The sequence below is a fragment of the Crocodylus porosus genome, unplaced genomic scaffold, assembly GCF_001723895.1.
Source record: "Crocodylus porosus isolate Cpor-Errol unplaced genomic scaffold, CroPor_comp1, whole genome shotgun sequence".
In the NCBI taxonomy this organism is placed as follows: Eukaryota; Metazoa; Chordata; order Crocodylia; family Crocodylidae; genus Crocodylus; species Crocodylus porosus.
Genome location: NW_017728911.1, coordinates 18,213,772 through 18,241,372, shown reverse-complemented (window position 1 = coordinate 18,241,372; position 27,601 = coordinate 18,213,772). Strand labels below are relative to the sequence as shown.

General features: G+C 42.4%; 1 protein-coding gene across 1 annotated transcript in view; it reads left to right on the top strand.

Annotated features, from left to right (window-relative positions):
- The window catches only part of UNC13C (unc-13 homolog C), a 517,638-nt gene that overhangs the window by 339,884 nt on the left and 150,153 nt on the right, over positions 1 to 27,601 (top strand). The window contains exon 18 of the mRNA XM_019533546.1: positions 17,574 to 17,659. Within this exon, the coding sequence (XP_019389091.1) occupies positions 17,574 to 17,659 (86 nt within the window). The remainder of the gene's footprint in view (positions 1 to 17,573; positions 17,660 to 27,601) is intronic.

Sequence of the window (27,601 nt, the reverse complement as noted above, 5' to 3'; positions counted from 1 at the left end):
AGATTAAAGTATAGTACTTATGTTCTTAACTTTGAAAACCCACAGCAAGATGCAAGAGCCTGTTTCTGAATAATATATAATATAGCTAGGATGGAATAACATGAATTAAAGGAGTGAAAATTACACTTTCCTGAACATGGAAGGACAGCTGTGCTAAAGAGAAAAGAGTCATAGTACCTTGGTTCCCTCCCACATGGAGCGTTCTAGGAGAAGGTTGCTGTAAATTCAAACTTTAGGAGTCCCAGCAATCAGTTATCCAGTGGATGCATCAAATCAGTCACTAATTTCCCAAACCTGTCTGGCCCTGCACCCTTCAGGATAAGATCTGCCTGCTTTAATAGTTTAATCAGCCAGCACAATTTCTTCTAACATAGCAGAGGTTGTACATAGTTTCTATTTCTGTATTGCTTGTTCATCCCTAGAAGTCTTTCCACTTTTGAGACCTATTGGTTGGTTTCTACCAGCACTAACAGGCTGTGGAAATATTGCCTGGTAAAAATTAATAGTTCATGTTATGATCAGAATATGAAGAGCTAGTATCCATAAGATGAAGAAGTGGGGGTGAAGACATCAATGGCCAAGTTTGTAGACAACATCTAGTTATGGAGAAGTATGGTCACACTTGAAGATAGGCTACAGTTACAGGCGGACCTAGACAAGCTAGCAAGTTGGGCGGATTGGAACCTGATGAAGTTCAACACTGAGAAATGTAAAGTGCTGCACCTTGGGATGAGCAACCCCCCAACACACCTACAGGCTTGGCGGCACCAAACTGACTATCACTACAAATTAAAAGGACCTAGTGGTAATAATAGACCACAGTGTGAATATGAGCTGGCAGTGCAATGCTGTAGCCAGTAGGGCAAATAATACTCTGGCATGCATCAGTCGACGCATCCCCAGCAAAGCCAAGGAAGTGATACTTCCACTCTACTCAGCATTGGTGAAACTGCAGCTGTAGTACTGCATCCAGTTCTGGGCACCACACTTTAACAAGGACATGGATGAGCTTGAGAGAGTCCAAAGATGAGCCACCCATATGATCAGAGTCTTAAAAGGCAAACAATATGAGGAAAGGCTGAGGGTCCTGGGACTCCTCAGCCTGAGGAAAAGAAGGCTGAGAAGGGACCTGGTAGCAGCTTACCACTACTCTAAAGGAGTACATGAGCAACTGTTCACTAAAGCACCTGAGGGGAAAACCAGGAGTAATGGCCGCAAACTCCTGGCAGATCAATTCAGGCTCAACATTGGGAAAAACTTCTTCACAGTCAGGGTATCCATACTATGGAATAAGCTCCCTCCAGAGGTGGTGCAATCAGCTACCCTGGAAATCTTCAAGAGGAGACTGGACAGTCACCTTGCTGGGGTCACCTGACCCCAGTTGTCTTTCCTGCTTGGTGCAGGGGGCTGGACACAATGATCTTCTGAGGTTCCTTCCAGCCTTATAATCTATGCATCTGTGAATATGTGCAGACCTGAAAGGTATTTGGTGAATCTTCAGCTGTGATGATAAATACTACACATATCACACTGACACAATAGATCTTGAGCTATTGCAGTGCAAATAGGGAAAATATTAACTATTTTCTTATTGTATTAAGCTACAAGAAAGTTATACCGTTATAACATCTGTATGATGTTGGGGGTTTTTCCCCTTTTTTCTCTTTATAATACTTCAGTAATTGACATTTAGAAACTAACATTTACAGTATCAGAGACAGTCACTGTCTTGTATACAGATTGTAGGAACAGACTGTGGTTTCTCTACTACTGCAGTATGAAATGCAAAATTCTCAAAAGACCAAGGAGTTAAGCTTATGGAATGATAAAGTTTGTTTATTTAAAGAGCAGTGCTTAGTAGGGCTGTGCAAAGCTTCAGTCCCTGATTCAATTTGGTGGAGATTTGGCCCAATTCAGTGGCTGAATCTCTGAATCTGAATCTAATCAGAGGACCCTTTAATCTTTCCGAATCAATTTGGAGAGATTCAGACAGACTCAGTGAATTGGACATAGAGACAGCTTTAAGTGTTTTTTCTACATACCTCTAGGTAGCAGGGGCTTATGAATGCTGCAGTGCTGGGGTGCATGGAGCATCCCACAGAAGCACAGGGGGCTCTCCAGCATGCTTGGCAGCAGACCTGGAAGTGGACCAGAAACACTTCCAGGTCCACTGGGGAGCACACTTGGGGGGAGCGCACACCCTGTTTCAGCAACTGGTGCCTCCTGGGTCTGGGGGGCACCCAGGGTCCCCCTACAGCCAATTGCTGGGCCAAATGGGCACAGGAAGGGTCCCCCGCACACGCTCCTCGGCAGACCCAGAAGTGGACTGGACTTCCAGTCCACTTCTGGGTTCACTGCTGAGCACGATAGAGAGCCCCCCATGCTGCTGTGGGATGCTCCATCCACCCCAGCAGTGCAGCAATCACAAGCTGCACTGCTACCTCAAGGTATGTAGAAAAGCTTTTTAAAGCTGTGCCTGTGTCTGAATTGCTGATTCGCCAAATTGGCATCGAATCAAGTTGGGGGCAGTGATCCAAATCAATGGATCAAATCACTGTCCGTGATTCAGACCGAATCCAAATCTGAATTGAATAGGGCCTGTTTCACACACCCTTAGCACTCGGCCTAATATTCTGCTGTTCCCTCCAGTCTCCTCCTAAAATCCCTGGGCAAATACAACATATACATAGTACTCTTAAAGGTACCCACACATCTTCCCCCTTTATATGTAACATATCTCCATGTAATACTAACATTGGAAGTTTAGTTCAATCCATACTTAAAGCACATTTTAACAGATCTCTATTAGTCTTTGTGTTGGCTTTTTTAGCTCTAAGTTTCTCTGCATTCTTAATCCTTATGGGTTCAGTTCTTGTTTGGTTTTCTTTGTTCAGTTGTCTCTACCTCTGTGTCATTTTCAGTCTCCTCTGTCGCTTTGATGTTAACTCTGTTTCCTTTGGTGAATCTTGTGATACTGCTTCTTTTCTCCCCTTTACAAGCTGCAAGTGTTGTCTGTTCCTTCCTAACACCTGCCCTTCTGGTATGACTACTTGATAGGATCTGGGAGCTACTTGATGGGGAACTCGTGCTTTTTGTTTTCGTATTCGTCCATCTGAAATGAGCACCATATCTTTGTTGTCCAGTTGAGGTAACTCCCTGGTACCCTGTCATAGTACCATTTTTGTTTGAGTTTATCAACTTTTAAAAAAAATTCACATCTTGCTTTTTATTCTGATGAGCATCATCCACAAGATTGTCAGCCTGGTTTCCTGTTACAGCATTTCTACTGGGGACAATCCATGTTTCATGAGTGTTGCTTTATAATTTAACAGCAAACATTGGTGTATAAATCTGTAGCTTTTTTCAACAGTTTCTTCACTATTTGTATTCCATTTTCCACCAAACCATTGGATTGTGGGTATTTAGGACTTGAAGTGTTATGACAGAATCCATATTTGTTTGCAGCTGAATTGACATCTGTTGTCTGTTCTAACAATTTGTGGGATCCCATGTCTAGCAAAAATCAATTTGACATGAGTTATGACATGGTTTGCTGTTGTGGTTTGGAACAATGCAATTTCAAGATACCAAGAAAAATAATCCAGCACTAACACACATTTTTTCCTGCATGCGTGACTAAGTCAATGCCCACTTTGTACCATGGAGCTACAGGCTCCTCCATTCCCATCATGGGTTCTTTTCTTCATGCTGATGTGTACTTTAGGCACATTGCCCAAACCTTTATAGCATCTTCTATGTCATTTTCATGTTGGGCCAAGATAGAGCACGCTTTGGTCCTAAATACCCACAATCCAATGGTCTAATGGAAAATGGAGCGCAATTTGTACAAAATTGGTCTTCTTTTGCATTTTTCAATGCCTAGATGCCCCTCATATGTTCTGTATAGCATGTCTTTAACACTTCAGGAACAACAAAACATGAACCTTTGAACAAAATTCCATCTAGTAGTGACAGTTCTTCCTTGAACTGAGTGTAGGGGATAGGTACGTTTTTTTAGGCCAACCAGTACAAATAGCTGTTATCACTTTTTGCAATGTGGTGTCCTGAGCAGTAGCTTCTGCAATTAGTACCCACATTTTACCTGTGACAGGAATCAATCTTTTAATTAGATTAACATGTACTATGTCTGAGTCTGGAATTCTGTCATTTTCCATTGTGTCATATACTCTGAACAACATATCTGCAATAAGCACGTTTTCCTGGTGTGTATTGTATGTCTAGATCATACATTTGCAGTTGAAAGAAAAGTCTCTGTAATCTGGGTGGTATGTCTGATAACCCTTTCTTTGCTATAGCTACCAAAGTTTTATGATCAGTTTCAGCTATCACAGGCTTCCCGGAGATGAATATATGAAATTTCTTACAGCTATATACCAGAGCTAAACTTTCTTTCTCAGTTCATGCATATAAACACTGACTTACAGAGTGCTCTAGATGCATATGCTACTGGTCTCCAGCTATCCTCACATTTCTGAAACAAGGCTGCTCCTGTGCCACCTTTAGAAGCATCTGTTGACAATTTAATGGGTCTTTTAGGGTCATAGTAGTTTAGTACTGGAGTTTTCATTATTTTTCCCTTCACATTTTTAAATTCAACTTCATGTTCATGTCCCCATGTCCACTGAGCATTCTTTTGTAGGATTTTTAGATAATTAGTCTGCTCTGCTAAGTCAGGTACAAGTTTCCCTACAAAATTGCAGGGAAATTCCCAGTAATATTTGCACTCCGTCCTAATCTGTAGCAGGTGACATGTATGTAATGGCTTTAACTCACAGGATCAATTTGCACCCCTTTCCCAGAGAGCTTTTTGCCCAGATATGTTATTTCTTCTACCCTGAATTTGCATTTTTGTTTGCTCATTTTCAAACTTGCTCTGTGAGCTATTTCTAATGCCTTTCTTAAAGGCCTGAGATCATGTTCTTCCATAATATTTCCCCAAACTAATATATCATCAATATAAACCATAGTTCTATAAAGCCGTTAAAAAATTTGTTGCGCCTTGCTCTGAAATACTTCAGATATAGAACACAGCCCAAAAAGAAGCTTACAAAAGCAATACTTTCCGAAGGGCATATTGAAGGTACATAATCTAGTGCTATTCTTTTCTAGGGGAACTTGCCAAAACCCAGAAGAGGCAGCCAATGTGGAGAAATATTTAGCTTCTGCCACGTTGCCAAAAACTTCTTCCCTGGTGGGAATAGAAAAATGCTCCCTTTTGATGTACCTGTTCATTTGCTTAGAATCCAAACACAATCTCAAGGATCTATCTTTTTCCCCCCTATTATGACCAGTGAATAAACCTAAGCTGTTGGTTGCTCTACTTTTTCTATTATGTCCATGTTAACTAATCTATCTAATTCCTTTTTTGGTTTCTCCCTCAGTAGAAAGGGAAGATTTCTAAGAGCATGTATGGTGGGAATATTTGGTTCTCTTAATTCTATCTTGCACTCAGTTGACAGTTGCCTTATGCCTTGAAATACATCATAAAACTCTTCTTCTATGTTTTTTCTTTCTAGTGCCTCAGTGGCATCCATTCTCTTAAACCTAGAGTTCTACATTTTCACAACCCAGTAATTGGCATTAGCTTTTCTGGGACTCTTACAGACCAAACTTTTACTATATTACCCTTGTGTCTAACATGCAGTGCACAAACACCCTTGGTTGCAATTATGTTCCCATTATATGCTCTAAATTTCACTTTCTTATTCTCATAATTTACAGGTTTAGTTTTCATTTTTTGAATAATGTATTCTGGTATTACACTGACCTGTGCCCCCGTATCTAATTTAAAAGTTACCATTAGTTCATTGGTGTCCAGGGTGATTGCTGTTGAATCCCTATGATGTCATAATGAGTCTTATACCAGGAAACGAGACCAAGACACAATTGTCCTAAAGTAAAAGCAAATTTATGGAACCCTAACAGATACAGTTGTAATTAAAATTGAAGCAGTTTTAGCAGTTAAAAAAAATGAGGTTTGTAGCTTTTCAAAGCAAATGTTCACCACCCCATAATGTTGCAAACACTACTTTACTGGAGCATCAGGCCATGAAGTCTTGTCCAGGGCTCCTGGTTCTGTGTCTGATATTGAGACAGGATCTTGGATTGGTGACAGGAACGCTTTAGGATTTTTTTCAGGAGTGTTCCAAAGGGCACTCTCTCTCACCTCTCTTTATATACCATATAGCTTGCATTTCTTAATACATAAAATTAACTTAAGCCTTTCTCCTAATGCATGTTAATAACCTTGCTTCTGTTTGCCAAATATGATTACCTTTAACTGGATTATTCTATTCTGAAGTAATCTTTTCATTCTTAGGTGGGGATAGGTTTTCCTCTGACTGTACCTCTTTTGCCCAGGTTATATTTATTCAATTTAGTTAGCCAACTTCCTGATTTGTTTTAAGTCAGGGACAGTATTTTTCCATCTGCTCCTTTCAGAGAGTGCATGTCTTGACCACAATTCCAAAAAAGCATGCAGTTTGAGCTAAGCACAAAGATCAAACCCAGGCCTGATGTCCTCTGGGTGCCAACATTGTCCAGTCCTCAGAAGAATGAAAATATTCTTGCATTTTGCCAATGCAAAATTCTTCCTCTTCCTCATTGCATAGGGCATGCACCTACTGTTTCTTGTGTGGTGCATCCTCCTCCGTTCTGCAAACTCTGGCAAAATAATTGAATCTTTTGCATTTATTGCAGTGCTTACCAAATGCAGGATATTGCATGGGTTTGTGGTAACCCTCACAGCATCTGCAGCTAACCATTGTTTCTTCAGACAATTATCTTTGGCCTGTGCTTGCCTGCTTCATAGTGAGGTTCTCCTTTCTTTACAGTTTGTGTGTTGCCTTGGGTTTTTGCAGTTTTGTAATCCTGTCTAGTTCAGCTTTTTCTGTTTTTTCCTCCAGCTTCTGCAGCCTGGCATTTGTTATCTCAGGTGCTTGGCACATTCTAACTGCCTTTTCCAAATTAAACTCAGGATCCTCTAGCAGTCTTATCCTGAAGCTTGTATCCCTTATATCCAATACTATTTGGTCTCTGATCATGGACTCTTTTAGGTCTCCAAAATTGCATGTCTGGCTCAGACAAACACTATTTTCTTACATTCTTTCTGCCACCTCACATGGAAATTATACCATTCAAAGGTTTCATTTTGTTTGTGTATACAATGTTCCTCAAAGTTTTTTATTACTCTGCCATTGCTTTTCTGTTCTGCTTCTGACAGATGTAGGCTATTATAAAGAGAAAGAACTTCTTGGCCTGCTATATTAAAAAAATAGCTTGAGTTGATCCTCCTTCTCTGTGGCTCCACCGACCACCATATATATGGTGAAACTCTGCTTAAATTTCTTCAAGGTTTTCTGCTGCATTGCTGGACAGCTTTAAATCATCTGGAATTCTGAGATGCTCCATTTTTCTGTCTTTCTTCTCACCCTACTCCTGGTACCACATGTTCTCAAAAGACCAAGGAGTTAAGCTTATAGAATGACAAAGCTTGTTTATTTAGACAGCATGCTCATCCTACTATTCTGCTGTTCCCTCTGGTTCCCTCCTAAAATTCCTGAGAGAATGTAACAACTTATACATAAGACTCTTAAAGGTATCCACACAGGACATACTGTTAATCCTGAATTTGTCAATGACAGCTACTGTGACTTAGTACACAGAACACAAATATAAAAGCTAATGGAGGTTGCTGCCTTAAACCCAGAAAATCAAGGGAATGTTGAAAATTATCCCATTTGCCTTATCTCACTTTACTGTATTTACTTTGTGTGTAATACAATTTATATATAATATGTCCAAATTTTGGTGGCAGGGGAGAGAGAGTGCTGGGTCCATGTGTAGACATGGCCTGGGGACATGGCCCAGTCCTGAAGCTTTGGATCCTGTGAGGTAGCAAGAGACCCTGGGAGGTGGCATCAGGCCCCAGGAAGGTGGCACGAGTCTCTGGGAGGCAGCATGAGGTCTTAACCTGGCTCACATCCCCAAGCCGCTCATCTGACTCACACCAACAGAAGGTTGTGTGCCACTGGCTTAGACCTTCACCCCCTTCTCCTTCACATATCTTTTCTTTACCTAGACTCATCCCATCTTGCTCCTCTATGAATGAAATCAATTCTCTGGTTAAGCCACTGTACCTTAGTCATGTTACATCCATTATTGCCACCTTTTTATTTTTTTCATAACTCCATAAACTTTTATTTACTCCCTTTCTTTGCTGAAATACCACCAAATTAATAATGGAAGATTAGGAGGGGTTTTTTCCTGCTTCATTAAAACAGTAGTGAGTTCCAAGTGTTTATCCACCCTATTTATCTAAGCATAAGATATGAAAAAAGATCTACTGCCAAATTTTAAGTAGCTATGCAATAATTGGTTTAAAAAGAAAGTAAAAACATTACTGAGTTATGCCTTCTGTTTAAAAAACTTTAACTCCCATATAAGTCTTATGTCAGGTGCACTTACAGTAGCCATGCATTTCTGTGATCCTAATGTTATTTGAAAAACATGGTATCAAACCATATGCAACATTCAAAAATCCCTCCATTTAATGAAGTTAGCTTTCATCCATTGTAATTAATAAATGAGCAAAGAACACATTTAGTAGCAGTAGAGAATTTTTACTTATTTCTGAAAGATGTTCTTAATCCATCTTGTTTACGAACTGCTTATGGAAGATAGAATTTATAATATATACAACTTATAATAATTTAATAAAATGTATATTATATATCTCCATATATATAATGTATCTAAGTAGTAGAAATTGTTTTACTTTAATAAATAGCATAAGAAATATACAGACTGCAGAGCAGTGGAAAATTGTGAGAGGGATGGCACAGAATAGTAAATCAGCTCTGAATTGCTGTTAGCAACATATGAAAATGATTTGTTTATATTTCTGAATTCCCATTGTGCAGTTATGGCTAATTGTCTATGAATTAGGTAGGGCTTTGGTAATGTATGTTCAGAATTTTGAAAGGGAGTAGTTAGATACAAGGACTTTCCCCTATTTTACCTATGGTATTCTATTAGAGCAGGAGTGGGCAATTATTTGGGTACGAGGGCCACATGGAGAGTTTTAATGAGCTGTCACAGGCTAGGTTAGCATTAAGCATTGCACCCCTACCCCACCCCTCCAGCCACAACAACTCACCAAAACTCCCTATGGGGCTATGGGCAGGCAGGGAGCAGCACCCACAAGTGGGAAGGGCAGGTGAGGCTGGGACAATGGGGCTGGGTCACCAGACAATGACAACTCCAAGCCAGGGCCCAATCACTGAACATCCCTGCCCTCTGGGGGGGGCATGTGCATGTGTTTGGGGGGATAGCTTCCTTGGCACTAGGTCCCAGGAATCTGCTGTGAGTGAGGGGAGGGGAGAGGGGAGGGCATGTGCGTCACAGTTTTTCCAAGCAGTGTGGTCTGTGCTGCCCCTGCATCACTCTGCATGGGACAAACCCCACCCACTTATGCTGGGGCAGTCTGTGCCATGCTTCTGAGGGTGCCCAGAGCCTGGCCCAGCTGAGTGCTTTTCTGCTTCCCCTGTGGATTCTGCCCCTACCCCTGCTGGGAAGCTGGCCAGGAGCTAAAGCTGGAGCCCCACACACTGGGGCAGGATCCACAGCACCTGAAGCTTGCCCACCCACATGGAGCAGTGCAGCATGGTGTGCCATGGCACAGCAGTGACAAAATCAGTAGCAGAAGTTGTTGCTGGAGGTGGGGGGGAGAGGAGAATTACCTGGCTGCAGCTGCACTGGATCCTGTGCACACTGGCTGGGGCCAGGCTATAGGTATCAATGGGAGCCTAGCGTGGGCCACCTTGGTGCAAGCAGGCAGGGCTTGGCCCCATGCCAGGTACTGCAGGGGCAGCCATGGGCTGGATGTAACCCATGGGCCATATTTTGCCTACTCCTGTGTTATAGGCAGGTTGTAGTATAAGCATAGCACATAGCCATGAAGAATAGAACAATCAGTGATGTTAGTGTAGAGGAAAGGAAATGGAAAATTGGTAAAGCTGATGGTCCATGAATAATATCATAACATTTTTTTTCTGAATCATGATTGTATTATGGAGAAGCCAAATCATTAAATTCTATTATACTTATATGAAACAATAAATGAATTAAATTGGCCCTATTGAGCTTTGTATTAGAATCTTTAAAATCACATACTAAATATAAGGTCATTAGAGATGGTATTTTTTGACTAAAACTATCTTCAGAACTATAAACGTGTTAGCCCATCATTTGTTAGCACACTAAATCAATTTCACTAGTGAAAGTGTTGATGATTAGGTTAACACTGCATTACATTAGTTGGCATACTTTGAAAGAAATTAAATTCTGTCATTTGAGTTTATGAAGAATGACACCTGCAAGTATCATAGTTGTCACAAAGTAAATTAATTACAATGTGAAAAGTCAATGATTTCTACTAACACCAAATGTGCTTGCTGTTTTATAATAATTTTTGTCACAGTCATTTCCCACCATGAGGTCAGTTGGATAAAACTGAAACAGATGTATGGGACTGATGCTAGGTCTCATGAGGTTCAGTGCAATATTGTGTCTGTACGATGCCTAAGGCAAACTTCTATTGCTTACATGTACAGTGGAAAGATTTCATACCTGGTCTGGTTAGTGATAATGCACCAAGTTTATATTTTCCCAATGAAGAAAGAAGTTACTGACTCTGTTCCTTTCACATTTGTGGGGGGTGAGGTGCAGGGAATATTTCTATATGCATAAGCATACACACAAACATCTACCTGCATATGTACATTACTTTTTTCCCTTTTGAATCAGGATCGATTCTGTGGAAGTCAGCTAATCAAATTCCATAAAACTTTCATGAAACAATACATAAGTGCATGCATAAATATATACATAACTACATACATATGAGTATATCAGATCAAACAGATGGATTTCATAAATCTACATCTTGGTTGAAGGAAGAGAAAGCATGGACTTATATCCCAAATAAGCAGAATAATATGGTTTCACTATGTCAGAAGAATCAAGTCCAAAATCTTCTCTCAGAATATGTCAAAGTTCAACAGTTTAGATGCTAACAAAGCATCTCAGAGAAGAATGAAAATGAAGCCTAGTGCAGAAGAGAGCTCAGAATTACAATATATTTGACTGTCAGAAATTCAGATATCAAAACTTTATATTTAACAGAATTATTACTGAAATGTAGAATTCTACAAGTGTCAAAAGAAGGATTGCAGTCTGACCTGAGCTATGATTTCTTTCAAATTAAATGAATTCAGCAACTAATCAACTATAGAAGCATTCTTATTTTCTGGGAAGATCTGTTTGGTGCATTGTAGCTAGTCTCTGGCCACAGGGCAGCTGTGACACACCCTGGTGACAATTTAGCCCCTGCCTGGCTCAGACTCAGTTGCAGCCCTTCCGTTGGATCTCCCCTGCCATGCCTTGATCTTAATAAAGATTTTAAAAGGAGGCTGTCTGTGAGCCTGATCCTGTATTGATCCTCACTGGCCTCCCAGAGTCCCCTTAGTAACAGTCATACCCCACCCAAATCATCAGGACCTCTCAGCCTGCCTGTGCCTTTGCTAGGCACTGATTACCTTAACCTTTCCTATGCCACGTCCCATGCCTTGTGGGTATTACTGTCTAATGTTTGGCCCTTTTGGGCACTGGGCCCCTGGCTTTCTCTGTCTGGTCCCTGTGGCCTTAAACTCTGCCCAGTCCAAGCTCAACAACTGCTTGGAGGGTTGACAACCCTCCTGGATTGGCTGGGAGTCTACCAGAATTGGCATCAAACTCCTAGTGACTATTGAAAGCAATCTGGGAGATTGATATTGTGAATGGGTTGAACAGTACAATTAATGACATTACATCATGTTGGGAAAAAAACCCTCCCAAAATAGCTTCAGTCAGAGTTGGCAACCCTAGCTGCTAAGGCCTTAAGCTTGCCTCTGGCAGGGCTCAAGACTATTGCATGCGAACCTCCACCCCACCCCAGGGCACTAATAGGACCTCCTTAACCACCCCTTATATTCCCAACCTACAGGTTTAAACAGCAACATAAACATAAGCCCCTGGGCTCTAAAATAGCAATAACAATGGAAGCAGACCTCTGCCCCTTTAAGAGGGCAAAGCTTTACTCCTCCTAGTCTGGGTACCTTGTGAGCTCCCTTAGTCTCACTACTCCTGTAGGCAGCAAAGCAGGCAGTTAAGCATCCCTGGGTGATTGAATTTATTGGCTGCCTATAAATTCATTAGGGGAGGGCAGCAGGGAATAGGAGATGCTCTAATTACTAGGGCATCCCCTGGAGTAACTAAGAACAATGGCCACAAATTGACAGAGCAGATTTAGGTTGGACATTAGAAAGAACTTCACAGTAAGGGTTGCCAGAATCTGGAATGGCTTCCAAGGGAGGTGGTGCTCTCCCCTACCTTGGGGGTCTTCAAGAGGAAACTGGACAAACACCTAGCTGTGGTCATCTGCCCTCAGTGCTGTTTCCTGCCCACGACAGGGGGTCAGACTTGATGACTTATTGAGGTCCCTTCTGACCCTAACATCTATGAATCTATGATTCAGTCTTTGCAGGTTAGTCTAAACTGCGAAGATTGAAGCAATAAGCAAATGAACAGACATTCACTTTTGATTCAGGAAATGCAGCCACATGCCTGCAGTGGCTCATGCCAGAAGCCAGGGCGTGCTACAGCACAGCTTTCTGGAACATATCCAGCATGGCTGGGGGGGGTGTTTATCATCGTTTCCTCTTCCTGTTTCCAGGTGCCTCTGGGATTTGTAGTCCACAGTCACAGCCAACACTAAGCAAGCAGGGCAGGGCAGTTCTGTACTCAGGGGAGGTGAAGTGTAACCCCCCTCCCTGGCCCCAGGCCCCAGACAGGGTTTGCCTGAGGTGCGGGGGGAGCGAGCCAGCCAGTGAGCCAGCCCTCACTGCTTCAGCTAGAGAACAGAGGGGCAGGGCCAGCCCTGCTTTCTGGAGCAGACAGCACAGGTGAGACCAGAGCTGCAAAATGTTGGGATGCTGGATACTTTGATTTCATTTGAATCAGGAAGGCATCTGGGATAGAAGTTTCATAAACCGGGTTGACCTAAATCAGTTAAGTCTGATACTGCATTCAACCAGGTTTATCTTAAACCAGTTTCAGTCATTTTGAAACTGGTTTCCATGCACTGAACTTCTATAGCTCCAGCCTGAGCCTTCTTCCAGGCATGTGTCTCATTAGCAACTTTCCCTACCTGCAAGCTCCCTTAAAGGAGCAGGCATACCCAGGAAACCCTTGCTATTTGCGGATTTGCGATTTGCAGTTTCAAATATTTGCAGTGCAGCGCACCAACCCACACTGTCTTCCCCCCACAGCGTGATGAAACTTTGTTATGCTTGCCACCCTCACCCCCCCAAACAGTGCCAGCAGCATCTACGGAAGCACTGCACTTGCTACCACCGTGCTTCCTACTGCCATGGTCCCACCGTTGCCAGTGCAGCCATGCCCCCCCAGCTGCTGGGGGCATGTGCTGTTCATGACAGACTGGCCGATGGCAATACCCTGTGGGATAGCTAGCACGGATGTGTTGCAGGTAGGTCATGCTTTGTTGCAGGCAGGTCATGCTTGACCAATCTCATTTCCTTTTATGACCAGGTGACCTACGACCTGGACAAGGGGGAAGAGATTGATGTCATATATCTTGACTTTTAAAAAGCCTTCAATCTGGTATCCCATGATCACCTTTTGGCAAAACTGGCCAACTGCGGCCTTGTGTCCACCATGATCTGCTGGCTGAGGAATTGGCACCATAGTTAGACCCAGAGGGTGGTGGTTGATGGAAGTCAATCATCATGGTGCCCTGTGACCAGTGGGGTCCCTCAAGGCTCTGTCCTTGGACCTATTTTTTTCAATCTTTTCATTAATGATGTGGACATTGGAGTCAGAAGTGGACTGGCCAAGTTCACCGACGATACCAAACTTTAAGGTAAAGCATCCACACCTGAGGACAGGAGGGTAATCCAGGCTGACCTTGACAGACTCATGAACTGGGCAGATGAAAACCTAATGGTGTTTAACACCGAAAAATGCAAGGTTCTCCACCTTGGGAGGAAAAACCTGCAACATGTCTATAGGCTTGGCAGTGGTAAACTGACTAGCACTATGGATGAGAGGGACTTGAGGGTCAGGATTGACCACAAAATGAACATGAGCCTTCAATGTGATGCTGCAGCTAGTAAAGTGAGCAAAATCCTGGCTTGCATCCATAGATATTTCTCAAACAAATCCCAAGATGTCATTTTCCCATTGTACTCAGCCTTGGTGAGACTGCAGCTGGAGTACTGCATCCAGCTTTGGGCTCCACAATTCAAAAAAGATGTGGAGAAGCTTGAGAGAGTCCAGAGAAGAGCCACGCACATGATCAGAGGTCAGGAAAATAGACCTTATGATGAGAGGCTGAGAGCTATGGGATTCTTCAGCCTGGAAAAGCTCAGGCTCAGGGGCGATCTGATGGCCACCTATAAGTTTATAAGGGGTCTTCACCAGGACTTGGGGAAATGTTTGTTCACCAGAGTGCCCCAAGGGATGGCAAGGTTGAACAGTTATAAACTCCCGCAAGACCGTTTCAGGCTGGACATAAGGAAGAATTTCTTTAGTGTCCGAGCCCCCAAGGTCTGGAATGGCCTGTCACCAGAGGTGGTTCAAGCACCTACTTTGAACGTCTTCAAGAGAAACCTGAATGTTTTTCTTGCTGGGATCCTATTACCCCAGTTTACTTCCTGCCTCTGGGGCAGGGGGCTGGACTAGATGATCTTCCAAGGTCCCTTCCAGCCCTAAAGTCTATGAAATCTAATGTCTATGCAATCTATGAATGCAGGCGACATATTCATGGATTTCCCCATTCACGGAGATCCTATCCCCCATGAATGGCGAGGGTCTCCTATATTTTTAAATAGATTATTGTTTTATTTATTTTCATTGTAGCATATGGGCTAGGTGCAAGTGGTGGTGATGATCCAGATTAGGCAAAAATCTTGTAAAGATTTTACCATTAGAAGTAGCACAGAATGCATTTTTTAATTTGAAACAATTGCTGATTTCAAGATGTGGTTCTTCTTTTGAAGCAAAGAACTAGAAACATTTCATCACAGGCAACTCATCTAATGTGACCCATTTATGAATGTACCTCTTTTTTAATTTGGCAAAGTATAGAAAAATCATACATATGTAGCATAAAACATTTCCGAAATGTAAATACTTCAGTAAAAAGGGACAAATAATCCTTTTTGTAGAGGGGGGGAAAATTTGTATTGATGAAAAGTAGAATAGCTGACAAATTCAAGGACAGCTGAGCAGCATGTTGCAGCTATTTGTTCTTAAATTTTGTTTGGTACCTGGATTTTAGGAGTGAAATAAAATGGTTTGTTACATAAATCAAAATTCTTTTGGCCCAATTCTCAACTGGTAGTAAGTAACAAGTCCAACTAAACTGACAAAAGTATTTTGATTTATGTAACATATCATTCTATTTCAAGGGGGTGTCGCTAGGAGGAGGGGGTCTTGGACCTGGCAGGGACAGGGAGGGAGCCGAGCTGGGCCCAGGATCAGGCTAAGGCCTACTCCGCTTGTCCCTTCCCCTGTGCCCAGGGTCATTGCCTGGCATCAGGAACCCCACAACAACAAATCCATCATCCCCAGCTGCCTCCCTACCCCAGCACTGGCCTGTCACTGCCTGGGGCCCCCAGCGCTGGAGTGGGACCAGCCTCTGCTGCGCTGCCAGGCTGGAAGGGACGGATCATGCAGGACCCCCATGCGCATCCTGCCAGGCCCTGCACAGCTGTGGCAGGTACAGGACAAAGCCACAGCTCATCTGGGGGGCACAGGGATGGATGGCAGCTCCTGCCACTGCATGTGTCCTGGGAGGACATAGGGGGCATGTGCCCCCATATCTGTGTGGGTCAGGATGGGCTGCCACTGAGAGCTGTGGTTGGGGTAGTGCTGGGCTCTTCCTGGTGGGGGAGGCATGCTCTGCTCTGGCAGCGGTGCTGGGGGTGGCAGGTGAATTATGGTGAATCTTGGGGTGGCTGCAACTCCCTGCCAGTACCACTGCTGCCCTCCCCAGTGCAGTCTGCTCCCCGCAAACAGGAAGAGCCTGGTGCAGCCCCAGCCCCAGCCTCAAGTAGATATGTGGGCATGTTGACAGACAGATGGATGCAAAACCACCACCACCATCTATACACTCTGTTGCCACCAGGTGCCAGGCACCACTTTCCCATGCCCAAGTATCCTCACTTCTCTGCACTGCTGGCTTCATGTGCAGCTGGCTGTCAGCACCCCGTGGCATGCAGCAGCAGCACAGGGAGCTCACACATGGCAACCGCCCCCACCACCATCTATAAACTCAGCACCACTGCCATGCACTGGGGGAAGGGGGTGCTGTCGGCCAGCCAGATGCAAAGCCAGCAGCACAGAGAAGCAGGGATACTTGGGTGTAGGGAAGTAACGCACAGCACCCGGAGTAGGCACGGAGTGATGGATAGTGGCAGCCCTGCCCCCCATGCCACTGCTTCCCAAGTACCCCCACTTCTCTGCACTGCTGGCTTTGCATCAAGCCAGCCATCACACCGCCCCCCCGCCCCCCAATGACCAGACACAAAGTCGGTGGTGCAGAGAAGTGGGGATACTTGGGAACAGGGAAACATCATGTGGCGGCAATGCAGAGTGCTGGATCGTGGCGATGGCCCTACCCCCCACTTCCCAAGTACCCCTGCTTCTCTGTGTCACTGCCGCATACCCCCAGGGCCTTCTCAAGTACCCTCAGGGGTACGCATACCCCCAGTTGACAACCCCTACTCTACGAGATGAGAGAGTACACTTTTCTTTTCCTTAAAACAAGCAATTGGTACCTGTGTATAGATAAATGCTGAACTTTTAAATGGCAGCTTGTACATAAACAGATGATTTTTAAAGAGAATATTTAATATATGACAAATAAATAGAAGTTTTAATTAACAGCTTGCATGGTGTACAGTTTCAGCTGTGTCTTCATCTTGCCAGTAAAGCTGGAGGGAGTTAGAACCAGTAAAACCTCTGCAGTTATTGAGCCAGGTCTTCATCTACTGTAAATCAGATTACTGCACTGAAGTTAATATTCCTTTTTCTCAGCAGAGAATGTAATGTCAGTAGAGCTAGGCAGATGGGAAACAGCCAAGCATCTGACGTAGGATTTGGGTGTTTTTTCAAGAACCAAATCCATCCCTGGTATGACACAGCTGAAGTCCATGGAGTTACATCAGGGACACTCTATGTTATCAAATATGTACTGAAAAATATTTAGCATTGTACATAACTCTTTACCGAATTAGGGCCCCAACATTAACGCTTGACTGAAGGTAATTTTTATTTGAAGGTTGGTCTTCCTCCTTAATTAACCAATACTGTAAAAAACAGAAAATATAATGCAGTGCATGCCATGGGTACAAAATGTTTGCCTTTCTACTGTACAGCTGTTAACATAATTACTAGCAGCAGGTGAACTGATGTAATGTGATTGATTGCAGGTTCCCTCAAGAGCTGAACATGGGAAAAATCAGTGCCGAAATCATGTGGACTTTGTTTGCCCAGGATATGAAGTATGCTCTGGAAGGTAATTAGTGCAAACTATTCATTAGATTAGAAAGCTCACCCAGGCTGGTTCCCAACACAAATTACTCCTGACATCAGATGTCTGGAGGTGTTAAGAGTTTATCTCCCTAACTTTTTTCTGGCTTAGAAGAAAAAAACAAAGGAGAGTTGAAACACCAGGTTATAAAAGGGGAGGGATGTTCCAGCTTTAAAGTAAAAAAAAAGGAAGAAGCAAGCAGTTAAAGGTAGAAGGAGGACACAAAAATTAGGATCAGCAGGATATAGTGCAATGACAAACTCTAACTGAGTTACCTGCTGGTAAAATGGAAATAAGATTATTTACCATCTAAATATGAAGGTTTAAATACCAATTTAAATACAAATTTTAATATACTTGGCAGAAGTCATTATAGTCATTTGGAATCTTATAAAATATTACCCACGTAGTTTTAATATGCAAATGAAAATGTAAACAAATTGGTTTAAAGCATGAAGTTGGAGATTAATTCAAATAGCAAATACCAATTTGCTGTGTTTTAGAGATCAATTATAATAATCTCTATTAAAAACAAAATTAAATGTAGCTTTCCATATGTTCTCTAAGAAAAGTTTCTCAATTTAGACCAAGAGAAAATAATAAAATGTTCATATTTTTCTGTAACCTAAAAACATTTTTAAAACTTTTTTTATAAAAACAATGAAGCAAAAAGAAAAGAAATAGAATTTGAAATTGTATTCTACTAAAGAGAAGGAAAATCAATCAGTATTCTTAAATTATGCATATCAAAGAGTTGTCTTGCCTCATGAGCTGGACCCTAATAATTTTAGTCATCCATGAAATGATGGCAATGGGAACTTCATTCCCATTACAAGAGATATGCAAGAGGAATTTTGCTGGGTGTAAAATAGATAAACAAGTTTTCTTTTGCCATATCTTTTATTGGCCCAATTACGTAGTTGGGAAAGATGTTACACAAGCTTTTGGACACAAAATGCTCTCTGTGAGGTCTGGGAAAGATGCACGTACCACATATGACAAACTTCATAATCTAGACTGAAGATGTGGACTTTTTTATTGCTTTCTACTACAGCTTCAACAACCACCATTGTCTTACACTAATATTAACTTTCTAGATAACACAATGCACATCTAGAATGACACTCTTTGAACAAACATATATATATATACATATATATATATAAATAACCCACAGACCACCATGCCTAACTCAACAAAACTAGTAACCGTCCTAAAGATACCAAGAAAGCTATGATCTAGAGACACACCTGAGATACAAATCTGTTATAGGAGTATTTGTGACACCTACCTCACCAACTTAAGTGCTGCTTTTATTCATCAGGGACATTCCAGGAAATCTACCACAGAAACCTTCATAAGGCAAGCTTGGGTACAAAAATATGTAACTTTACTGAATACTAAAAGCCATGAACAAAGCACTACACTAAATAGATTTATGGCTCAGTACAATTTACCTGCTTGAAAAATGCATTTACTCGCTGCTTGTACTCCACATGTAGTAATTATTCTTTTATATAGTTAGGTTTATCTACTTCAACTGCCTTTTTACTAGGTTTGTAGTTACTTCTGATAGCTTCTCTTTACTCCATAGCTAGGAACAGACATTCAAAAAGCCTGAGCCTGAATTGATTCAATCTTTGCAGGTTAGTCTAACCTGGCTAGGCTAAATCAGTTTTGTAACCAGACAGACATCCCAGAAATGCAGGCACATGCCTGCAGTTGCTCAGGCTAGAAGCCAAGGGGTGCTAGAGCAGCCCTCCCTTCCCTTGCAGAGGGCTGAACTGAGGGGGATGTGGCCAATCCCTGTCAGGACACTCAGATTTTAGAGGGTTCCTCCCACCCCCTTGATAACAGAGCATTTATCAGCTCTGTTATCAGCATTTAACACCCCATCAGAAAACAAAGCCTCGCTCATTACAAGCTCTTCTTAAACAGCTTTTTCCAAAAGAAAATGCATACCAGCCTCTGGCTTCTTTACTATTCATTCCATCCAGGAAGGGCACACATCAACTGCAGATATTTCCCCAGCCTGGTGAAGGGTTTTTAAATCCAAAAGCTTGCAAAGAAAAATGTTTCCAATTATTTAGTTGAACTAATAAAATATATCAGATTTACCCAAAGAACCTTGTCTGCCTTTTCCAAAGGAAGGAATGCAAAGACACTACCATCTGAGCTGTTGATTACCTCCAAAAATCCCTAAACGGACACTGTCTGCTGTACACAGCATTAACTACCACAGCACATGCTGGCTACATTCTGTGGTGTGGGAAACAGGAGGAAGGGATCTCTGCTTAAGCAGCGAGTACTGAGCAGGAGAGGGAGGGGTACACAGGGAAGCCAAGCAGACCGTGCTGTGCCTGCAGTCTCTGCTGGAGCTCCAGCCAGGGAGAAAAGGGGCGGGGCCAGCTCTGCTGTGGAGCAGAGAGCCCCACCCAGCCCAGAGACCATGCCGAGATGCCTAGTTAAGCTTAAACCAGCAAAGGGTCTGAGACAGACATTGCATAAAGCAGTTTGACCCAAATCAGTTAAGTCTGATACTGCATTCAACCAGGTTTACCTCAAACCGGTTTCAGCCATTTTCAAACTGGTTTATGTGCATTGAACATCTGTTCTGTTACAGGTTTAAACCAGTTTCTGATCACTTATATCAGTTTATGTGCAATGTCTGTCCCTAGCCCATGTGTTTACTGCCCTCTTCTGTTTAAGTGGAGTTAAATTTAAATAATTATTTTAAGTCATATTTAGCTTAGGATGTATCTGAGAAAGGGCACTTTGTGCCCAAAATCTTGTCTTGCATCTCTTCCAGCTACATAGTTCGTCCAATAAAAGATGTTACCAAAGAGATCTTACATCTTGCATATTCCCTGGCTGCTTCATGGCTACAACAGTACAACCCAGCTAACACAAAGGCCCCGACACACATTGCATCTATTAACTAGTTAATTGTACAATATATTTAGAGATGTATTTTGTGAAGTAATTAAAGTAACAATAATAATTACTTGTTGCTTGATGGAAATAGCATCAGCCAGGCATCTAACAATATAGTTCAAATAATTTAATAAATTGTTCTAACTCAATATATTATACTAAGAGGCTAAAGGAGAAACTTGCATTTGGTAGGAAAGTTTGTTTTAGTTTTCAACACTATGATATGCTGCCAGACAAGTGGTGGCAAACTTCTGCAGCCTTCTAGACTTTCTCCCACCAAGAAATAATAAACAAAATGGCATCATGTCTGAGGGAGCAGTTGTAAATCAGTCCTACTGTTTAATCTGACAAAGTCCTTGATCAACATGTTTTGTGTGGTAAAAAGCAATGCAGTGTACAGTGCAGCTCCCTGGAAGCATGTGCTATTCCTATTCATATTGCTATTATTTAGGAGATAGGTTTTTTTGGCAGTAAGACCAAATTTCTGAAAACAGCTACCCAGGAAATTATAATCATGTGGTCTGTATGTAAGAAGAACATGTATTATTTTCAAATCAGACAAAGTAATAACTATAGAGCTGTTACAGTAGGTAGGGACAGTAAGTATTAGGTAGTTTTTAGAAATTATTGCAACTCAGTAGGCATACTGGATAAAGACAATGTTTGCAGATTAAATTGTATATTATTTACTCCAGAGTAGCCAGTATGATAATTTTTAGTATCCTGCAAGGTACCCTTTAAGATACTAAAGATTTGTGTAACAATAATTTGATAGAAAAAGGTAGGACTGTGAGAAAGACCTAAGAAATCTGCTAACTGGGGACTTTTCAGTGAAACATTTGTTTAGTTTTGTTGTTGCTTTGCAGTAAGTTCTTTTGTCATTGTTATGTTCCCTCATACATGATGCTGAATAGAAAGAATTTGTCAGTTGTTGGCATCATCCACAACATGAGTTTTGAAAAGGATACACTAAAAGCAGTAGGTCTTACTATGCCTAGGAGGCAAGAAGCCAGAAGATGGGAGACATGGGAATAGAAGAAAATGAAAGAAGTAGTGATGGTGGTACTAGTAGAGTGAAGGAAAGAAGGAAGACTCAACAAGCAAAAAATGAGCAAATGTTTGGATGTAAAGAAGTTCAGGACACTGAAAATAGAACAAGTGCAAAGCTGAAGCTAAACTGAGATAATGTAAAAGCAGAGGGAATACAATATATTGGGAAGGGGAAAGCAGGGGATCATTGCATATGAGAAGAAAGCGGAAACCCTCATTTTTCAGAAGTGATCCCTGGAGTCACCCGTAAGAAGAGGAGAGAAGACAGAGATATAGATCATGGCATGAAAATATAATAGCTGATTATTATTAACACAGTGCAAGTATTAGGCAAGAATGAGGTTAAGAATTAATACATGTATTTATACACATTTTCAATAGCTAGTCTTTTGTTATGCTGTCATAATTTTTAGCATATACATGATAATGATCAGACTTATATATTCATCCCCTAGCATGCTATTACAAATTAATTGACTGTACAGTAGTGTTTTGTGTCGCTGACCTACAAATTCTGTGCACTGATATTAGGTAACTTGTAACAGCATACTCTATTCCCTAATTAGAGTTTATAAATCACTTTGAGAGCAGCTTCAAATTAAGTCAGCGATTAGCTTGCATTCTGGGGTTAAAGCACAGAACAAGGAGTCAGAGCAAAAGTTTATTACAAAGTTCTATGAATTTCTGAAGAAATGCCTAAGGAACTAAAACGGAAATAATGTTTTCATGTGAAATTAAACAAAACATGGCTGTACTTACCAGAGAATCACACAGAAACACTGTGACATCTGTAGGTATCTAAGACATTTTTAAAGCAGCACAGGATGCTTGTAGCTAGAACATGATGGTATAATATTGGTTGTTTCTGCCCAGTAATCCAATGAAGTATTAAAGGATTAATATTTTCCATTGAAGTCTGATAACTGGAGCAGAACTTGGTAAGCCAGGAAGAAAGAAGAATGAAATCTGTTTCATTCCAGTTAAGTTAGCCCTCAACAAATTTGAGGAAAAAACATTATAAAACAATTTTAAAATGTTGTCTATGAATCTCCTATGATAGAAAATCATGCTTTAACCATGTCTTATGATGCAATTCTGTGCTATTCTTGTCAAATCTCATGTGTTAAGCAGACTTGGTCTGGGTCAAGACTTGGCAGACAGAACTCCAACAAATACCCTAGTACTATAGGAAGAGATAGTGACAATTCATAAGGTCACACTTTTCCTCCCAGCTCCATACTGAACCAGCACCTGTGCATCATGCTATGGTGCCCAATGTTGCTGCAAACAATGTCTTTCAGAGATGAGTGAAGGCCGGGGTCCTAAATATTCTTGGGCTTCTTTAAAGATCTCTCATGACATAATGTTCCACTTCAGAAGTGATACAGTTGCACCTCAAAATTGGTTGAATAGTTCTGATGTAATATAAAGTTAGTAAATAATTTTGAAATATAGTTATAATTATTAATACTTTTTCCCTTATCTTAAACTTAGAGACTGTTCATTCAGGGAGTTAATTATTTACACTTCATTAGGTAAGCAGTAAGCTACAGGAAATAGAGCTGTGCTTGTTGTTTTTTTAGCTTTGTCCATATTGTCTACAAACGAGGGAGTTGATGCTGCTCTCATTGATGCCAATAGGATTTTTGCCTTAGAGTTCAGTGGGATTAGAAGCAGGCCATTAAGCATGGTTACTCTTGAACCTCCCATTTTCAATGGAGTCCATCATTAAAATGCATTGTGTTTCTGTTGTGCCAGCCCTGCCTTCCAAGTTATAAATACAGGCCACCATCTGTCCATAGTTAGAGTCCAAGGCAGCTATTGCAACCTTTATCCAACTGAAAATTAATCTCCTCAAATCAATGTCATCTTTTTTCCTAAAGTCGATTCTTTTTTTATGCCTGTAGCCCAGGTGTCCCCAAGGTATGTACTCCCCTTTCTGATTGAAGGGGATTGGCAGCAGGCAGGGTTGCTGTGGAAGAGCACTGCAAGCTGAGCTCAGTCTCCCCATTCCCTACAGAGCCAGGCCAGGACAATGTTAAACCTATATACAAATTTATAAATATTTACAGGGAACCTTAAAAGATAACTATTAATCTAAAACTGATACAGATATTTACATGTAATATAGGACTAATAACCTTGTTTATCTACAATGGATGAGCCCAACCAGGGTTCAGGTAAATTGCAAGTAAACACAGGTAAGTAATGGGGAGGGGGTCTTAGCAGAACCTCAATATCACAAAACATAAAATACAATATCACAAAATATAAGGCACAATATCACAAATTATAAGGCACATAAGCATAGAAGTAACCTTAAACTATTAAAAGGGTCCCCAAGACCCCGCCACATTCCTGGGGCCTGGATTACACTCTAGTGACCCATGAGGGAAGACCTTATTGCCTCTTGGGCCTCACACCAAGTTCCCTAGAAAGCTCACAAACTCAGAAAGGACTGTCCCGCTCTCCAGGGGCCCCTTTCTAGCCAAGAAGGACCTCTCCTCCCCTGTGGGAACATATTCCCTAGCAACTCACAAATCCGCTGCCCAGGTGGGGGGCTCCTCATCTCCTCAGGTGAGTGGCTCCTTGACTGGAGAAGCCTCTGGAGCCTCTGGCTCCTCCTGGGCCATTTCCTCATTCAGATCCTTGAGCACTGTGCTCATGTGCTCTTGGGGGGCTTTAACTTTTTCTCAGCGTTGGAGGCCTGAACTGCCTTGTGTGGCTCCGGGGCTTGGTCTGCTCCTGGACCCTCCATGCAGCATCTCCTGCACTGGGTTCCCAGCCACGTGCCAGGACCTGGAACCTCAACTCAGCGTGAATGGCTCCCAGAGTCTCGATGGCTCTGTGCACTGGAAGCCCTGGCTGCACACCAGGGATTGCAGACCTGAGCCTCTTGCTCCCAAGGTCTGGCTCCATACACCGTGCTGTGTGCACTGAGTGGCTGGAGACCCGAGCTGCCTCACATAGCTCCCATGTGCTGCACCATGCGCTGACTGAGGCTGAAGCTGTCCACCACTCCTGTCCAGCACAAGGCATCCACAGGGGCTCTTCAGGGCAGCAGGATCTGCCCACTGGGCAGCTTTTCCCCAGCTCTTTGTAGCCCCACTCTCATCCCCATCCCTCGACGCATCTGTCCCATGTTTTGCACACAGTTCCTTTTATTCTCTTCAGAGGCTCTGCCCCCTGAAGTTCTGCTGGACCTGCAGAATGCACGCTCAAACCAGGTCCGGGGCTCTCTGCCTCACCCCGGGTATGGCAGGGCAAACCCCTCCCTGTTGTTACCTGATGGGTGGACAGGCTCCACCAATCACACTGGAGATTCTCTGAGCCCAGATGTGCCGGGCTGTATTGGTAAGTCCGCCACATATCCAACATGGAAATTACAGTAGTCCCATATTACTTCAAGTCACTTGAATTGATGAAAGTTGGCTTATCCTGACATAGCAGCTCTTAAAGCTATTTTCAGTGTATAGATACATACCTCAATATGCTCTGCCAGTATGATCATTAAAAACATTTCAGAGAAGAGTGAGGGCAGGGTTAGGGTGTTCTGACACACTACTAAACAGGTTCCAATACAAGAGCTCCAGTAAAACACAGTGCTTAATATCAGGGGTGGCCAAACTGCAACATGTATGCTACAAGGGGCACAGGTAGTCTTCTTGTATGGCATGTGGCAGATCAGGGACGGGGCAGCAACATAGCAGCAGATGGGTCAAGGAGCAGAAAAGAGAGTAGCAGATCAGGCAGGAAGCACAGAGCAAGCAGCAGAAAACAAAGCAGCAGATCAGGCAGGGGAAAGGGATTTGAGTGGCAACTGGGGAAAACACAGTGCTTAATTTGTGGCATGGCTACCAAAAAGTTTGGCCCCCACTGCACTGCTCTATATCATCACATCTTGCAAAAAAATTGAAATTCTCTCTGAAAAAGAGCAGAGCTTTGACTTTGGGGTAGTCACCATAAGAGGTTCTCTGAGAGGTCTAAAGTGCCCAGCAATCCCCAATACCAGTTTCACTTGGCAGGTAGAACATGGGGGATCCAGAGGGTTACCAGGAAGGAACCCAGGTCAGTTTTTAATGGAACTCTCCATAAGACCTACATCAAAATCAAGCCAACTCCATGAAATGCTTCAGTTTTTATGAATCAGGAGATACAATGTTTCATTGCAATTTTTCTTACAATCTCTAGCAAAGACCAGAGGAGTAAGTAGTCAAGTCTGGCAGCATGAGGGCTGCAGAGGTGAGGTGCCAGTAGGAATGTTATGAGAGAAAAATGGAATGAAACACAGTTTTCAAAGGCATGTAGATGAGATCCACAAGCTTGAATTTTTATTATGGTTGCAAGAAGAGGAATATAGGAACACGGTTCAGTCAGCATGGCATGCAAGATGATCTAAGCAGATGAACTGTTTAAGCCAAAAATCCTTAATATTGTTTAATCATTCTCTAACCCATTTTCTTTCACCATATCTACTACTGTACGTACTGTGAAACCACTATACTGCAATATCCTCAAGAAGCTAAAGCTTCTTTATTTGTTGATTGCCGGTATATGGATGGTGCCAGATGCTAGTGAAATTACAAAAAACATCAGTGGACACCTGACATCATTATTCAGGTTTAACCGATTACATTGTCATTCATAAGAGTGCTGTATTGCCCCAGCATTGTTTGTTTAGGGCTTCAGCCTTATTTAATCTCTTTTTGTTAGCCACTGCATATTAATCTTGTCATGGGACATAGTTATTCTTTGACAGTCACTAATGGTAAATCTTTTGTGTATATATTTTCAATGCAAGTGACCTCATTAGGGACAAAATGATCACATCCCTGCTATGTAGGGAAAGAAAGGGGTAAATCTGGTTTGGGCAAAATGAGACAGTTGGAACTGATTTGTCCTTTCCAAAAGCCAGTAGGCAGAGAGGGAGAGAAGTGAGCACAACTTGGAGTTTATCCCCCCACAAAAGCAGACTATATACATCTTGAAATAGCTACAGGAAATTATACCCTTCACAGATGCAGGAAGAAAACACCATGGTCTTGCTCCTTTGGTGTAAAAGCTGCATAGTTGTAATTTCATCCCTGTTATTCTTCTGGGGTACCTGGAGCTTCAAATACCTGCATACTTAGAAGAGTAGCCATCAGAGCACATTCAGTCTTGCCCCTCTCCCTATAGATCTTCAGATAACTTCAAAATATTGTGGGCGAGGGCAGGATGCAGAAAGGAGACAGACTGAGGGTGTCCCACATTACACTTAAATTATATTAAAGGCACTTAAAATGCATGTATTTATGCTTAAAATTGGGAAAACTCATGCTAAGTACTCTCTGAGTCTCTCAAAGTTATGGCATTTCAGGTGAGAATTATCTTTGGGTTTTTGTACTCAGCTCATGTTAGTTATGTCAGTCTACTCAACTGAACTAAAATGACCAATTTGCAGTCCTCCAGCATATTAGCATGAACTGTTCCCAGCCCCCGGCTCCATGGACAAGCTTTCCATCCTCCTGATTTCTACTGCCAAGGGAAAGGTACTGGCCCCAAGCCAACACAGCCCCAAGGGGAGTGATCCCAGGCCACATGGCACTATAAGTCCATCCTCATGGTTTGCCACCTATGGTCTCATTCAAGCAGTTTTCTATCACCCATCTTTGTGAACCAGAGCCAGAGAATGAGCTAGGGACTGTTCACCTTGAATCCTGCCCAGTGAGCCTCAGATTGGATTCATGGTGAGGTGCTGGACCTCACTGCAATCTGGGGAGAAGAGAGAACCATTGCCACCCCCACCAAGGGCACAAAGGGTAAGTGACAGAGCCAGGCAGTGTAAGAGAGTATTGCAGCTCAGATGGTGGCACAGAGCTCGGGGACTGGCTGCAGATCCAAACCAAATCAAGTCCCTGAAGTCCTAATACATTTGTTGCAAGGCCAGTTGAGTGGGCTCAG